Source organism: Melitaea cinxia, chromosome 14, assembly GCF_905220565.1.
Source record: "Melitaea cinxia chromosome 14, ilMelCinx1.1, whole genome shotgun sequence".
Taxonomy (NCBI): Eukaryota; Metazoa; Arthropoda; class Insecta; order Lepidoptera; family Nymphalidae; genus Melitaea; species Melitaea cinxia.
In genome coordinates, this window is record NC_059407.1 from 8,248,606 (window position 1) to 8,260,813 (window position 12,208).

At 35.6% G+C, this 12,208-nt stretch overlaps 2 protein-coding genes across 2 annotated transcripts; one reads left to right on the top strand and one right to left on the bottom strand.

The window, feature by feature from the left end:
- Positions 1-3,142: 3,142 nt before the first annotated feature.
- Positions 3,143-4,306, top strand: LOC123659675 (calphotin-like). Its single transcript, XM_045594871.1, has one exon. It carries the CDS (start codon positions 3,199-3,201, stop codon positions 4,219-4,221), a length of 1,023 nt encoding a protein of 340 aa, XP_045450827.1. The 5' UTR covers positions 3,143-3,198; the 3' UTR covers positions 4,222-4,306.
- A 5,456-nt stretch (positions 4,307-9,762) lies between these two features.
- On the bottom strand, positions 9,763-10,706 carry LOC123659939 (cuticle protein 38-like). Its single transcript, XM_045595100.1, has one exon. It carries the CDS (start codon positions 10,648-10,650, stop codon positions 9,847-9,849), a length of 804 nt encoding a protein of 267 aa, XP_045451056.1. The 5' UTR covers positions 10,651-10,706; the 3' UTR covers positions 9,763-9,846.
- Positions 10,707-12,208: the final 1,502 nt, after the last annotated feature.

Genomic DNA, 12,208 nt, shown 5'->3' on the forward strand with positions numbered 1-12,208 from the left:
GAAGTTGACAAACTTGTTTTTAATCTGATATACTTGCCAGTTTTATATAACTAGTTCAGTGTGTATTGTTACCAAAAAATATGCCAATGTAATTTATTTTTTATAGCATTCTTTAAATTTAAATATAACACGTACAGTACATATGAGAAGTTTTGGTTTTGGCGGAAAAATCTCAGCCACACATGTTTTAAATTTCTTTCTAACCACTGCAATCATTACGCGATTAAAATTTATTTACACACATTAGGGACTAGTTCCATCTTTCATTCTACTTCTTCGATTTTGTGATAAGTCTTTAGTCTATAAAATTAAATAGTATAGTGTAGTAGTATGTGTGTTTGTGTGTGTGTGCGTGTGTGTGTGTGTGTGTTTATATATGTCCGTAGTGTATTTATATATAGATATATGTGTTTACTACCTTATTGTTACTGCCTACAATATTTTCTGTTTGGCCTAAAGATTGACTGGGAGAGAATGCCACTAGGCATTAAGTCCGCCTTTTGTTACAATTGTTTATATTGTTGGACAATAAAGCATATAAATAAATAAAAATAAATAAATAATAAATAAAATTGGAGCGTCTGTTTGTAATATTAAAATAACCAGTTTTTACTAAATGCATATGGATGTATACACGGTACATATACCAAAATAACATTTACAAAATTATTACAAAATTACAAGTAAAACAATAACTACTCTAGTATCTACTCGTAAGTTGTATTCAGTTTTCTTTCATAATTTGTTTCATTGACTATTAGGTTGAATACTGTTATTATTCTGTTATTGTTTTGACATATCTAATAATATTTTTGTACTTGTTTGTTGTGTGTGTGTTGTTTGTATTTGTTATTGTAGCCAGGTTGTTGTAGTATTTACTTGGCACCAACTTCAAAATTATAAAATATTTATTTAATCATTTCTGATTAACCAAATCAAAATACGAATTACTTTGTACTAAGTAAATTTATTTTTTACTTTTTAGTTTCCTTTTTGAAGTCGGTTTTTTTTTGTTAAAAATTATTTTATTTTACAATTTTTAGTGATGGGTAGACCTAAGAAGGATGCTTTTTCTCTTATGTCGGGGGTTCGGAAACATACACAATACACAAGCACAAACACCCGATCATGACAAACATCTATATGGCCAATACAAATGTCTGTCGTGCGCGGGAATTGAACCCACTAACGCCAGCGCAACAGCCGGTGCTGTGACCGCTGCGCTAACGCGTCGCCATACTATGAGTAAAGTTCGCTATCAGGTGTACGTAATAACAACCGGGACTGACAGCCTAGCGTGTTCTCCGAGGCTAGGTTGGGAGAACCACAAGGATTAACAACTAGACCAAAAATAAATATTTATATAAACATAAATATCCACTCCGAGCTAGAATAGAACCCGCGACCGTCGGTGTTTAGGCGCCGCCGACACGGCACATGCAACATTATATCAAAGCGGTCGTCAAACAGCAAAAGGTAACTGCTGTAAATTGTTGAGAAATTCCCTCGAGTGTTGATAGGCTCCATCATCAAACCTGGTCCTGCGACACAGATGAAAAGACAGCAGGTAATTGCTATATATCATTGAAAACTTCCCTCGACTATCTTTCGTCTCCATCATCAGACTGTAATGGCACTTGTAACTCATATAGGTGCAAAGTTCTCATCAATAGAAACGAATTAAGTTCAAATAGCAGGTAATTGCTATAAGTCGTTGAAGAGTTCCCTCGACTATCTTTCGTCTTCATCATCAGATTGAAATGGTACTTATAACTCATATATATGCAAAGTTCTCATCAATAGAAACGAATTAAGTTCAAACAGCAGGTAATTGCTATAAATCGTTAAAGAGTTCCCTCGACTAACTTTTGTCTCCATCATCAGACTGTAATGGCACTTATAACTCATACAGATACAAAGTTCTTATCAATAGAAACGAATTAAGTTCAAAAAGCAGGTAATTGCTATAAATTGTTAAAGAGTTCCCTCGACTATCTTTTGTCTCCATCATCAGACTATAATGGCACTTATAACTCATACAGGTGGAAAGTTCTCATCAATAGAAACGAATTAAGTTCAAAAAGCAGGTAATTGCTATAAATTGTTAAAGAGTTCTCTCGACTATCTTTCTTCTCCATCATCAGATCGACTCCAGACCTTTATTAAATAGTAGTGCTTTATAGTACTTAATGAAAACATGATTAAATTTACTAGTCACCCTTACGATTTTTGAAAGTTTCCCTCGATTTCTCTGGGATCCCATCATCAGATCCTGGTTTCCTTATCATGGTACCAAACTATGAACATCTCCTTTCCAACAAAAAAAGAATTATCAAAATCGGTTCATAAACGAAGAAGTTATCTCCGAATATACATAAAAAAAAAATATATATACGGTCGAATTGAGTAACCTCCTCCTTTTTTTGAAGTCGGTTAAAAAACAGCTTTAGTATGAATTTAAAGTTCGGCAACAGATTTGTGTGGTTACGGCATTAAGAATATAGCCACCCCCTCTCTTCCTGTGGGTGTCGTAAGAGGCGACTAAGGGATAACACAGTTCCACTACCACCTTGGAACTTTAAAAACCGACCGATGCCGGGATAACCGTCCAACTGCTGGCTTTGAAATACACAGCCTGCCCAGAGTGGTAACTATGGGCAAAACACATGAGTTCACTCCATTTTTGGCGCGAACTTGTGGAAGCCTATGTCTAGCAATGGACTGTAATAGGCTGAAATGACGATGATGATGATGATGATGAACATATTTAAATTTATAACGAGATTCGTTAGATAAAAATATTCATCACTATTAAATTATAAATTATGTACTACAAATATTACATGTTATGATACAAATAAGTTTAGCCTCTAAAATTATTTTATTTATTTAATAAAGTAATTACACATTTAACAATTTTTTTATGATATATCAGGAAACTAGAAAATAAATTAATCCGTATTATTTCATATTACGTCTTAATATCGTTTATAATAAATCAATTAAATCGTACCAAACAAGGTTTACTTAAATAATTGACATTGGCCTTTCACTCATTATAAATTTTAAGATCATGTGTGAATGAAATGAATTTAAATTTCGTCGGTATAAAAACCGCGTGGTTCAAATAAAATTTATCAGTCGACCGTGTACGGTTTGAAGTGATCTAGTTCGTCAGTAACACAGACCACGTTCACAATGCAATCGCTGGTGGTGTTCTTTGCTCTCGCCGCTGTGGCTTGCGGCTCAATCATTCCCTTGGCGCAGCCTGCGCATCACCCAGCGCTCGTGCTGGACCCACATGGCCGCCCCCTGGATACTGCTGAAGTTATCAACGCTCGCGCCCTCCACCTCCAAGCTAAAGCCCTGGAACACGGACACGCTGCATACGCTCCCCTCGCTCACGCCGCAGTCGTCGCCCCAGCAGTGGTCGCCGCTCCCGCCGCCGTGTCTCACCAATCTCGTGTGGATGTACACTCCAGCCCTGCAGTCGTAGCTCACGCCTCTCCTCTTGTTAGTGAGCATTCTCTCGCCTCCCCCTGGTTGGGCTACTCTGCATACGGACTTGGTGCTCACTACCTCAAGAAACGTTCCCTCGGCCACATTACCTACAACGCACCAGTCATCGCTCCCGCTGCCGTGTCCCATCAATCCCGTGTCGACGTAGTCTCTAGCCCCGCTGTCGTCTCTCACGCCGTTGCTGCCCCAGTGCTGGCTCACGCCGTCGCTACACCAGTAGTAGCTCAGGCTATCGTCCCTGCTGCGGTATCTCACCAATCTCGCGTCGATGTACACTCTAGCCCCGCAGTCGTAGCTCACGCCACTCCTCTTGTTAGTGCGCACTCTGTCGTCTCCCCCTGGTTGGGCCACTCTACATATGGACTTGCTGCTCACTACCTCAAGAAACGATCTTTGAGTCACATTGCCTACAGCGCCCCAATTATCGCCCCAGCTGCTGTGTCTCACCAGTCCCGTGTCGATGTAGTCTCTAGCCCCGCTGTCGTCTCTCACGCCATTGCTGCCCCAGTGGTTGCTCACGCCGTAGCTACCCCAGTCATAGCTCATGATGTCGTCCCTGCTGCGGTATCTCACCAATCTCGCGTCGATGTTCACTCCAGTCCTGCTGTCTCGGTGGCTACCATTCCTTTTCTCCATTCAGCACCGCTTGTCCACTCCTCTCCTTTGACGTATGGTGCTAGTCATTTAGTTCATAGCTGGTGAAGAGCTAAACAGACGAACTATTAAGAATGTCAATAAATATAATATGTCGAAAGTATTTAAAATAAATGAAATATTTATTACATTTTTTTTGTCTTATTATTAACTACAAAAATGTTTTTTTATATGAAGATAATATACATCACGGTATGACATCGTGTCAAATGTTATTTCTTTGCTAACAGCCTTATAGTGAAAACATTAAATTAATGTAGGAGTTTACATGATTTTTTAATAAAATAATAACGAAAAAAAAAAAAAATAAACAAAGACAAAAGGAAAAAATTCAAAAAGAAGTCAGGAATTAGTTCTTTACTTATATTATTATATGAGTGTTTATGGTCTTAAATAACATTGTAAATAGGTACTTGCGTAAACTTACTTTTGTAGTTAAATTATAAGCGAGAATATGTGTTTTACACTGTTAAACATTTTTTAACATATTGTAATACTTCATATATGATATTATTGTATCAGAATATCCATATCTTCTGACGTTAATATAAGGTTAGATGGATAAACTTACCTTTTCGTAATGAATTTGACCATCTCTATGTTACTAAACTCAATATAGTAATGAATACATGTAAATAGGAAAACAATAAATGTGGTCACAAACAAGCCTAAAATCGGTCTAATAATAATCGGTTATCGTAACCTATGAACGACTGCATTACAAGAAGATAAGAGTGTCGTAAAGGCCATGCTTGAAAGTGAGAGATCGTGGCAGGCTGCGGTCACCTTCTGCGAAGAGAAAAAATTCTTAAGTCGGGTTGCTCCAAATTTTGAACGAATATATTTCAATTGTCATTTTATGCACAGTCATTTACAATCTTTTCGTTAAAAACCTACAAATGACTCGGAATGCTGAATAATTTTATACAAACATTAAATCAACTCCTACAAATTGAACTAACATTAAATGTACATAGATGTATGTATGCGTAATTGTCTTTTGAATAATCTTTCACAAAGTGATGTATTTTACTTAGGTTCTTTGAACGAATTGGAAAAGTTAATGATAGCTTAATGTATTGATCTGTTCCTTCACACACCTTCATCTTTAAATATAAATGTTTTTTGCAACGTCGTACATTTTCCAATGTGATTGCTTTTTCTATTTTTGTCTGTTTGCCTTGCAGTTTGTTTGTTCCAGTTAATCTAATCAGTATGGAGTTACGTTCGCAAATAGGGCGAGAACAAGTTCATATTTAGTTGTTGCCCGCCGCTTAGCTAGAAATTGATTATATTTACTAAGAGGTGCTAAATTAATACCTTATTATTATTAACTCCGAATTTCACCCATATCACTTTGATGTCTGGAAATCTACTACAACTTGTTTTTTACGACATTTCCTGCTTCTCACGATTATTGTATGCTAACCAGCTACCACCTACAGTATTTCCGAACCGATAAGACTTAGAGACCTTGAAAAAAAGAGCATACTCTTGTTTGAAAGGCCGGCAACGCGCCTGCTAATCCTCTGAGGTAGGGTGTGTCATTCAATCAAAACGCTAATTTTTTTTAAAGCTTCTTAGAAATTTAACTTATATACGATATGACAGACATACTTGTAGATATGAGGTGGTAAAATTCGATTAAGACTGGGATACTTAATTATTTAGTACCTGGGTGACCGAGCTCAGCTCGTTATTTTTAGTAAATCGTGAAGGATTAGTAGTAGAAGAGAGAGTTAAAATGATTCGCTGCCGGTTTGGATGAAGTCTTTTTTAACCGACTTCAAAAAAGGAGGAGGTTACTCAATTCGGCCGGAGGAAACTCAATATATATATATATATCTCAATATCTTAATATATATTTTAATGTATGTTCGGAGATAACTTCGTCGTTTATGAAAACATTTTGATAATTCTTTTTTGTTGGAAAGCAGATATCCCTGGTGTGGTACCATGATAAGGAAACCAGGATCTGATGATGGGATCCCAGAGAAATCGAGGGAAACTCTCGAAAATCCGCGTAACTTTTTTTGAGTGTACCGATTTTGATGATTTTTAACTTAATCGAAAGCCGATGTTTATCATGTGGTCATATTTCATCGAGATCTGATTACAACTTTTGGGGTAATTTTTGATAATGCGTATTTCTTGACTATTATTTCGTGTACCTATATTGTATTACTTGTCTATGTAATTGAAGTCGATTTTTTTTCGTTTGCCTGCAAACACAATTATTAATAATGAATTAACGCAAAATAAAAATAAAAAATAACGATAAATTAAAAATTGATACAAAATACACAATTACTAATAATAAAAGATTGAGAGTAATTGCTTCTCAAAAACTGATAGGCGCTCCAACAAATCGTGGTTTTTTGAAAATCATGTTTAAATACGAATTACATATTTATAAAATATGAATAATATTTTTTTTTACCGACAATAATAAAAAAATATAAATAAATATAAAAGATCAAAAATAAAAAATAATTAAAAAATAATAGTGATAAAATATGAATAATTTTTTTCGATTTTACCGACATATTAATAAAAAACAGGAACTGCCTATTTAAATAAAAAGTAACGAGTGCAATTAGAAAAAAAAGAAAAAATAATTGATCAGGGACATGGGGATTTCAACCATGATCTTCTCAGCTGATCCCGACCGGCCGATTTCCCACCGAGCTGTTGCAACTAAATTGACAGATGCGTTCACTCCCTAAAAACAGGGATAAAACAACATTTTCTAAAAATGAATCCTAGCTAGATGGATTTATCTCCCCCGAAACCTTCTATATACTAAATTTTATGAAAATCATTAGAGCCGTTTCCGAGATTTAGATTATATATATATATATACAAGAATTGCTCATTTAATAGTATTACATTAATCAGTACGTAACTGGGTGCTATGCTGTGTGGTTATGGCATTAAAGAATATAGCCACCCCCTCTTTTCCCGTGGGTGTCGTAACCATCTAACTACTGACTTTGAAATATATAGCCTGAAGACGGGCAGAAGCATGTGATCACCAACCCGCCTGCCCAGCGTGGTGACTAGGGGCAAAACACATGAGTTCACGCCATTTTTGGCTCGAACTTGTGGAGGCCTATGTCCAGTAGTGGATGGACTACGATAGGCTGATGTGATGTGAACTGGGTCTAATAATAAAGATAATCATAAGGATATCCATAAGTTCAAAAGCAGTCCAAAAATAAAAGTTTATGAAACTTCAAAAAAAAAAATGCGTTTTCATACAAAATATCATGCTTTGTTTTATTAGAGATTGAACTTCAAAAATACTAAAATACGAGTACAACTTTAAAGGTAGATTCCCGAAAACATTGATATGTGTATTTAATTATTTTTGATGACGAATCCTTAATTCAAAGTTTCATACCTTTAATACCAAAATTAACGAGTTTCTTTACACACTTTCATCCCCTATGTACTTAATTCCTGCAAGACAGAAAATAAGTACTACTTAGTAGACTAAAAATAAATTGTTTATATAAATAATTTTTTTGAACTTATACTTATTTGGTGCGTTAGGGAAAAGTTATGAGAGTAAATTGTTACGATGCGCGCGCACACTATCACAAAAACCGACACCTTGAAGTTAGCTAGTTAACGAAGAAGTTAGCAATGTGGAGTTAGCTAGCCAATAAAGTATAAATTCTTACTGCGTATATAAGTACACACACCCTGTAGTTAGCTAGTCAACGAAGAAGTTAGCAATGTGGAGTTAGCTAGCCAATAAAGTATAAATTGTTACGTGCGTATATAAGTACACACACTTTTTTATTTAATGATAGACTTTCCGTACAAAGTACCAAAACATTTTACCCTTTTAAGGGAAGAATCTCCAGAAATACTGAATTAATATATGTACATATTTATATGTATATGAATTAATAAATGTACATATATATAAAACATAACGTGTTATAGTGGAACTAGCCAATACGGTCTCAGAGCAAGGTTAAAATGAATGTTGAAATTTCAATCCGGAAATTCGTAACACTTCCTCTACTCCCTTCTAGGACATAAAAATATAAATATTTTTAGGGTTATATTACTACTATCACAATAAGTTTAAAACTATATTATATGTATAATTATGTTTGTGTATTTTAATTTTTATTTATTAGAAGAGGAAAATGATAAAGTGTCAGTTGTTATTTTTTTATTTCTTAATCTTTGTAAGAGCTTTTACGCATATGAAATGCATATGTCAGCCTTACTTGCTCACTATAACCTTTTTATGCTAACCAAGTTTGTTCTAAAATAATGTATTAATTGCGAAGATGTTTTTATAAACATAATAATCCTTATCTAAATAAATACATTATTCATCACAAATATCTCATTTAAAACAAAATAGCCTTTTACATAATTCGATTTCAATGAGTATCTCAGGAGACATCGCAGTTTTAAAATAACATCGCAGCAAAATAATGATCAAGTATTGCGCGCGCCTCTGTTCAACGCGGACGAAGTCGCGCGCAGCAGCTAGTCATTTTATGTTCAGTATATCCATCAGTTTTTTCTATGACGAGCGCACAACATCTATCATTTTATTTACATATGTATTTTAATTTCTATTCTTAATAGGCCAGTAAGGGAAGGGTCATGGTTAAAAACTTTTTTTAGACTGTGTCTTACATCTTTCTATCTCTTTCTATCTTACGTTAGAAAAATCACTAGTTTTTCGACTATTGAATTTACATTAAAAATAATACATGTAAAAGTATAATTTTTAACTATTGCATCAAGGTAGATTGATATAAATAGAAATGGTAAAGATATAAGAGTTAGATTACTAAGTCTAATTATGTCACTCGTATTTATGTAGAGCTACAAATTTTCATATTTAATTTTTATGATTCAAAAAGTTTAAATCCCTTAATAATATAACAAACTAGGATTTTCAGGAACAGAGGCTGTGATCGGAACGGTGTTAATAAAATTCCTTATAATTATTAAAACCATTTTACAGGATAAGTGGCCTTTAAAATTAAAGAAAGTACAAGAAGTATTTTAAACAAGATTGTACTTCATTCGCTATATTTTAAAATTATGTAGTTCTTAAACTTTTTACAGTGCTATGCGGTTAATATGTTTTTTTAAAGAATTTGATATTAATAATATTCTAGATCTAATAATATAATATTTATGTTAAAATAGAACACGCAGTTCTACAAATTTTTTCCATCTATATTTAAAATTAAATATTATATTGTCGCGTGTAACATATCATCCGTCACATAGTAAAATATATTATATATTGGTTTAATATTGTGTAGAAAATGTTGTTATTATTTTAAGGCAAATAACAATATGAATATAATCACAAGTTTTATATGATGGAAAGATTGTGCCATAGTTTTGTTTTCGATTTGAACTACAAACTTAGTCTTGAATATTTTAATAACTTTTTTTTTCTTTAAATCTAATTTTAAGAACTTAACAAAGCTTATTAACAATTTTTTTTTGTAAAATTTGTTACATTTGATTTTATGTGCCTAATCTTATCTGTTGTTAACATATAAAACGAGTGGCAGGGAAAAATTATAAAAAAGCTTATTATTATTTAATATTTTATTCTTTATAAATATTTTTTTTATTATTTTAATAATTGCATTAATATGAGTTCGCCAGGTTTGCTCTTTACCAACCATGAACTAAGTGACCGGCACCATGCGCCAAAGGAGCGGCGTGGAGAAGAGAAGCAGAGTGGATGTAAGGAGCAGCTACGATACTGTGGGATAAGGGGGCAACTGCAGCCACGGAGATGGCAGGGCTGGTGCGCACATCAACGCGAGATTGGTGAGATACCGCGGCAGGGGCGATAGCGTGGGCTACCACTGGTGCAGCAACGGCGTGAGCGAGAACTGGGGCAGCAACGGCGTGAGAGACCGCAGCGGGGCTAGAGACTACGTCGACACGGGACTGGTGAGACACGGCAGCTGGAGCGATGATTGGTGCGCTGTAGGCGATGTGACCGAGGGAACGCTTCTTGAGGTAGTGGCCGTGAGCAGCAAGTCCGTGAGCGGCAAGTCCGTGGGCAGAGTGACCCAACCAAGGAGCAGCAAGAGCGTGCGCACTGAGGACTGGAGCAGCAGCTACTAAGGGAGCAGCGTGAGCGACGATGGCGGGGCTGGAGTGTACATCCACACGAGATTGGTGAGACACGGCGGCGGGAGCGGCGACCACTGCTGGGGCGACGACTGCGGCGTGAGCGACGGGAGCGGCCACTACGGCAGCATGGGCGAGGGGAGCGTATGCAGCGTGTCCGTGTTCCAGGGCTTTAGCTTGGAGGTGGACGGCACGAGCGTTGATAACTTCAGCAGTATCCAGGGGGCGGCCATGTGGGTCCAGCACGAGCGCTGGGTGATGCGCAGGCTGCGCCAAGGGAATGATTGAACCGCAAGCCACAGCGGCGAGAGCAAAGAACACCACCAGCGATTGCATTGTGAACGTGGTCTGTGTTACTGACGAACTAGATCACTTCAAACCGTACACGGTCGACTGATAAATTCGACTCGCGTTCAACCATATTTATACTGTACGGACAATTAAAAAGTAAGGTAATTTCTGTGGGTAATTGGTCAGTAATGCTAGAACAATGTCAGGTGTCAATAAAATGTTTGACCTCGGAACGCTTGGCGGTCATAATGTAAGAATTTCGTGGTCACAACATGTAGTGCGCAACGTCTGTTGTTCTTACCTACGAGTACAACGATAACATCGGTTAGCTAACCGATGACGCTGTAGTATTTTAAAAGTTACATATCTTAAAGCTGTAGTTAATTTGTAATGACTAGCGTTTTCTACGCTATAGCTACCTTACTTAGTGCGTCAATATACGATTTAATCATTTCGAAATAAGCAGTTGCACAGCTGTTCAAAATTTAGGTTCGGCCATAGGTATTCTATAATTCGTTCAATAGTAAATTTATATAGAATGAGAATAGAAAGGCAGCCTTGCTTGTGCAAGCGGCGACGGGTGTACACAAAGAAAGGTTGACCGACCTCTCAAGTAGCCGCTACAGATACCTAGGGTGTATGGCACTTATTATACCTACAATACTTACCTTACTTATCGATTAAACTTAGTTCCGGGTTCTTATTGAACACTAATGTTAAAAACGCAATAACTATACTAAAGAATAACTAACTAATTCTAAAATACTTAATAGTTTAAGGCATATAACGACGTTAGAGCTCAATTATATTTTGTTAATAATTTTTTAATATAGGTATTTGTATTCCGTAAAAGATATCATTGAAGAGCTAGAAATGAACAGATTATTTATACTAAGTAATTAAATAGTTTTATAACATGTATCAATACCAAATAACCAATATATCATAAATATTTTGTATTTGCATATTCAAAGAAACCATTACGGATATGAAAGGGTGGGTGTTGTCGTGAGATAAATCTATTCGCCTGTTTCTCAGAACTCGGTTATTATTACAGCCAAAACATACATTTATATTTATTACGAAATTTCTTAAAACACTGTTCTGTAGATATTAGTTTTTTTTTGGATTTGAAGTTTATAATGTTATATATAAAGTAATTTTTCTTCCAGGCAACCTTTGATCAGAGGACTGATTTAGAAAGTGTGGGAAGGGGCGAAAAATATATAAAAGAAAGAAAAATATATTAATAAAATATATCAAAAATATAGTACACATACTTATAAACAGACATACATACTTACTTATACATATGTTCATACATACACCAACCAAATGACACACACCACCTTTCGATTAAAGAAAAATTCTGTCGAAATCGGTCCACCCTGTCAAAAGTTCTGAAGTAACACACATAAAAAAAATACAGTCGAGTTGAGAACCTCCTCCTTTTTTGGTAGTCGATTAAGAAAGGAAAATCTCTAATCTAAGCATGCATATATTTAAGCATTTGCTTAACGTCCCGCTTGTATCGTCCTATTTCCTATGTTTTAAATTATTTAATTTTATGCCTAGTACGTAAGTATTACGGAAGTCACTGCCG

Excerpts from the sequence above, each read along its gene's own strand:
- LOC123659675 (XM_045594871.1), top strand. The coding sequence starts at position 3,199 with ATGCAATCGCTGGTGGTGTTCTTTGCTCTCGCCGCTGTGGCTTGCGGC.
- LOC123659939 (XM_045595100.1), bottom strand. The coding sequence starts at position 10,650 with ATGCAATCGCTGGTGGTGTTCTTTGCTCTCGCCGCTGTGGCTTGCGGT.